Source organism: Eurytemora carolleeae, unplaced genomic scaffold (assembly GCF_000591075.1).
Source record: "Eurytemora carolleeae unplaced genomic scaffold, Eaff_2.0 scaffold1656, whole genome shotgun sequence".
Taxonomy (NCBI): Eukaryota; Metazoa; Arthropoda; class Copepoda; order Calanoida; family Temoridae; genus Eurytemora; species Eurytemora carolleeae.
Genome location: NW_019397578.1, coordinates 55404 through 59208, shown reverse-complemented (window position 1 = coordinate 59208; position 3805 = coordinate 55404). Strand labels below are relative to the sequence as shown.

The following is a 3805-nucleotide window of genomic DNA, read 5'->3' as shown; positions in this document are numbered from 1 at the left end:
GCATCTGTTCTCAAACTTTCCTCTCCCACCCTCACATACAGGGTGTCCCAAACAAATGGGGATTTAGAATTTAGAATTATTAATTTTAAAAAATCCTCGTGACAAGCTTTCATGAGATGAGTGGAGAAATTAAAAAAAGAAAATTTTGATTTTATTAGTAAAAATATTGGACAATGTAAAAAAGACGAACAGCATTTTAAAAATCTCATTACAGGGGTTTTCTTTATTTTATAACTATTTTTGTGTGCGGCATGGATCAAATACATATTTTTTTGAGACACCCCCAAGCTGTCAATATGCTCATACTCAAGCAGTAACATCCCCCTCACTCCTAGTTAAACCAAGGGGGGGGGGTATCCTAGTTATGAATATTATTCACTCTATACCCCCTGATTAAACACATCAGATAATGAAACCAAACAAACATACAACAACACACTTTAATTAGGTCCAATACATTATACATACAGGGTTAACCACAAAAGATGAGACTTAAAGGGAGTGACCGGCTATGTATAGTTGTTGAACTGAGTATGCAGTATTGTTGACAAATTCTTCAGGATTAATTTGAGACATATCAAACTATTCTACGACGTATATTTAATGAGTTTGATCGCAAAGTCGTCTTTCAAAATCTTCTTTTTGGGTGGATAAAATTCGAGAATAGTTTTTTAAAAATTATTAATTAACGACGACAAAAATATAACAAAAGTTCTGCAGTAAACTAACTAGTTGTTTAGGAACAGGTTGAGAAAACAAAAATTAATCTTATCATCGAAAATAAGTAATCTTATTCAATTATTTAGTTTCTATGATCTCTCATTATTCGCGAAGATTTTCTGGAATTTTTATTGAAAGACGAAATTTGACATTTGACGAATTTGTAGAAATCTGCGAACAAATTCATAGAAAATAAGAAATCCAATATAATGATTAAAACGAAATAATCGATTCTAACATTGATTTATTGAGAAATATGTTCCTAAACATCCAATTAGTTTACTGTATAATTTGTACTTTATTTTTCGTCGTCGTTATTTAATAATAAAAAAAAACATTTCTCAAAACGTATCCACCCAAAAAGATGAATTTGAAAGTCGACTTTGCGATTAAACTCAGTGATTATACATCGTAGAAACGTTTTATATGTCTCAAATGAATCCTAAAGAATTTGTCCAAAATACTGCATTCTCAGTTCAACTACCATACATAGCCGGTCACTCCCTTTAAACAATATGTTTTACAATGATATGGAAGGTTTAAATAATATCTCATTTGTTTTCAGAGGGTTAGGTTGAAATTTTGCAACTTGCAGGAACCCGAAATAAAGAAAAAGTTACAAATTAAATCTTTTAAAATTTTTGGACTGAAGCTTGATTTACTACTGATAAGATCGAATTGGTTTTAATAACTTCTTATTTTAATCTAGTTTCTTAGCCTATCCGTGTTCATGGAGCCAAAATGTTGCGGATCAGAATCCGAAAAATATAATAGTCTAAATACTTTTGATAAAAAATAGTTTCAATCAAAAAAAAATATTATTTTATCTGATAGAATTTACTTAAGAAGATCAATGCTGGTTTTCATCTAACAAATAGTAGATAAATATAGTTGTATATTTTTGAAATGAAATCGTTTTATTTTAACAATTCTTTCATTTTGATGCTTTATAGCTGGTACATGATGTTGAAATGTAGTGATTGTTAATAAATTTGAAACTGTAACTTTTAACTGTTGCTCTGAAAGGCGGCCAGTTTTAATCATTCTTAAATTTTGACGGATTTTTCAATTCGAATTGGCGCATTTTCAATTTTTTTATTTTTCCAAGATTTATATTTTTATTTTGATGGTTCATAAACCTTCCCTGGGGTCATGTGAGATCCCATACAAAAGTATAATAATTTACTAAAGGTATGAATATTGGATAAAAAAAAATTTGATCAAATGCAAGAAGTGAACATCTAGTTCGCTACAAACTCAAATTTTCTAATCCCCACATCTTTCCAATCTGATGGTGTAAACCTTTTATATTTCAAACTTAGATTACTTAATCCAAAAGAATATGATATACAATAATATAGGACTAATGAAAATCTGAGTTTGTGGAAAAACATTTAATTTCTTTATTCCTAGATCGACTCAAAGATCACATATTCTTTGGAACATTTGTTTAAAGTTATCAAAATCCAATACTAACCTCTGGGTTTGTAATATTATTCTGTAGCGCGGCATCGTCCAGCAGGTCAAACAACCATTTGACCGGCGCCGGGAAGCTGGGAGGCACTTTTAGGATGGTTCCGAAAAAATCATCCACAAATTTTTGGACGGTACCCTGTAGGGGAATTCTTGTTTAAAAATATTTTCTACCTTGACCCCAAATATTCATCTTGTAATAATTTCAGTGGTTGCAAATATTTCTTAAAAAACAAAACACATTTTTTTTAAATTTTCAAATTTTCTCTCCTCATTGCAGAGGTATAATGTTTTCTATTCTTAATTCATTATATTTTTTTATACCGTCAGCGGAAATCCTTTAGATTCGAAAAAAAGCTATTTTTTCAAATTTGTTTAAACAAGGTTCCTTAGTTGATAGCAGTCTCGTCAGGAATATCTCAGGGATAGATTTATGGGATCGAACAACTAAATAATAAATTGTTAGAAATATGGAACAACTAAATAATAAATAATTAGAAATATTGAGCAACTAAATACTAAATTGTTAGAAATATCGAGCAACCTAATAATAAATTGTTAGAAATATCGAACAACTAAATAATAAATTGTTAGAAATATGGAACAACTAAATAATAAATAATTAGAAATATTGAGCAACTAAATACTAAATTGTTAGAAATATCGAGCAATCTAATAATAAATTGTTAGAAATATCGAAGAATTATATAATAAATTGTTAGAAATATCTAAAAAACCAGAAAACATATTTTGAGAAACTGATAGATGTGTTACAGAAACTCTCTACCTGAAGGAATATGATGAGGTGTATCGGGTTTAACAAAATGATAGAAATTTTCTTGCGTCAGCTGTGGATATCCGTAAATTCCGCCTTGTTGGTTGTATCCGCCTCCTTGTTGGCTATATCCGCCGCCTAGCTGATTATATCCGCCGGTCTGACCATAAGCTCCGCCATGTTGACTGTATACACCCTGGTTACTGGCAGAGTAATGTGTAGGGTAGTTGTACACACTTCCACCCTGTACAGGAGAGGCGGTACCGTACACACCCTCTCTACCCACCACACTTACAGCCTTCAATACACAGATATATATATAGATAGATGGATAGATACTTCAACGGATAGATATATATATATATATGGATAGACGGATGGATGGATAAATAGATTGATAAGATATTTAGAAAGATAGATGGATGAATAGATAGATGGATGGATCAGTGGACGGATAGATAGATATATAGATAGATTAATGGACCAATAGATAGATGGATAGAAACATAGATCAATAGTCGGATAGATAGATAGATAGATGGATAGATCAATAGTCGGATAGATAGATGGATAGAAATATAGATCAATAGTCGGATAGATAGATAGATAGATGGATAGATAAGTATTCTTTATTAATGATTTTTAATAAATGAATTACTTAACAATAAAAATATTAATTACTATGGAACTTACAAGTTATTAAGCCGAGAGCGTGTAGCAGTGGTGCTAATTATTGTCAATTAATTATAAACGGTAATATTTCCCCCCCCTTTTTATTAAGTCTGTATTGAAGGGGACCGGTGCTATGGTAGTAATAATAAATAGAGCGACTAATCC

At 30.8% G+C, this 3805-nt stretch overlaps 1 protein-coding gene across 1 annotated transcript in view; it reads right to left on the bottom strand.

Moving 5' to 3' along the window:
* Positions 1 to 2164: 2164 nt before the first annotated feature.
* The window catches only part of LOC111715008 (plexin-B), a 53748-nt gene continuing 52107 nt past the window's right edge, over positions 2165 to 3805 (bottom strand). The window contains exons 32-34 of the mRNA XM_023490242.1: positions 2981 to 3266; positions 2582 to 2640; positions 2165 to 2332 (exon numbers count right to left, since the gene is read on the bottom strand). Coding sequence (XP_023346010.1) covers positions 2180 to 2332; positions 2582 to 2640; positions 2981 to 3266 — 498 coding nt within the window. The 3' untranslated portion in view covers positions 2165 to 2179. The remainder of the gene's footprint in view (positions 2333 to 2581; positions 2641 to 2980; positions 3267 to 3805) is intronic.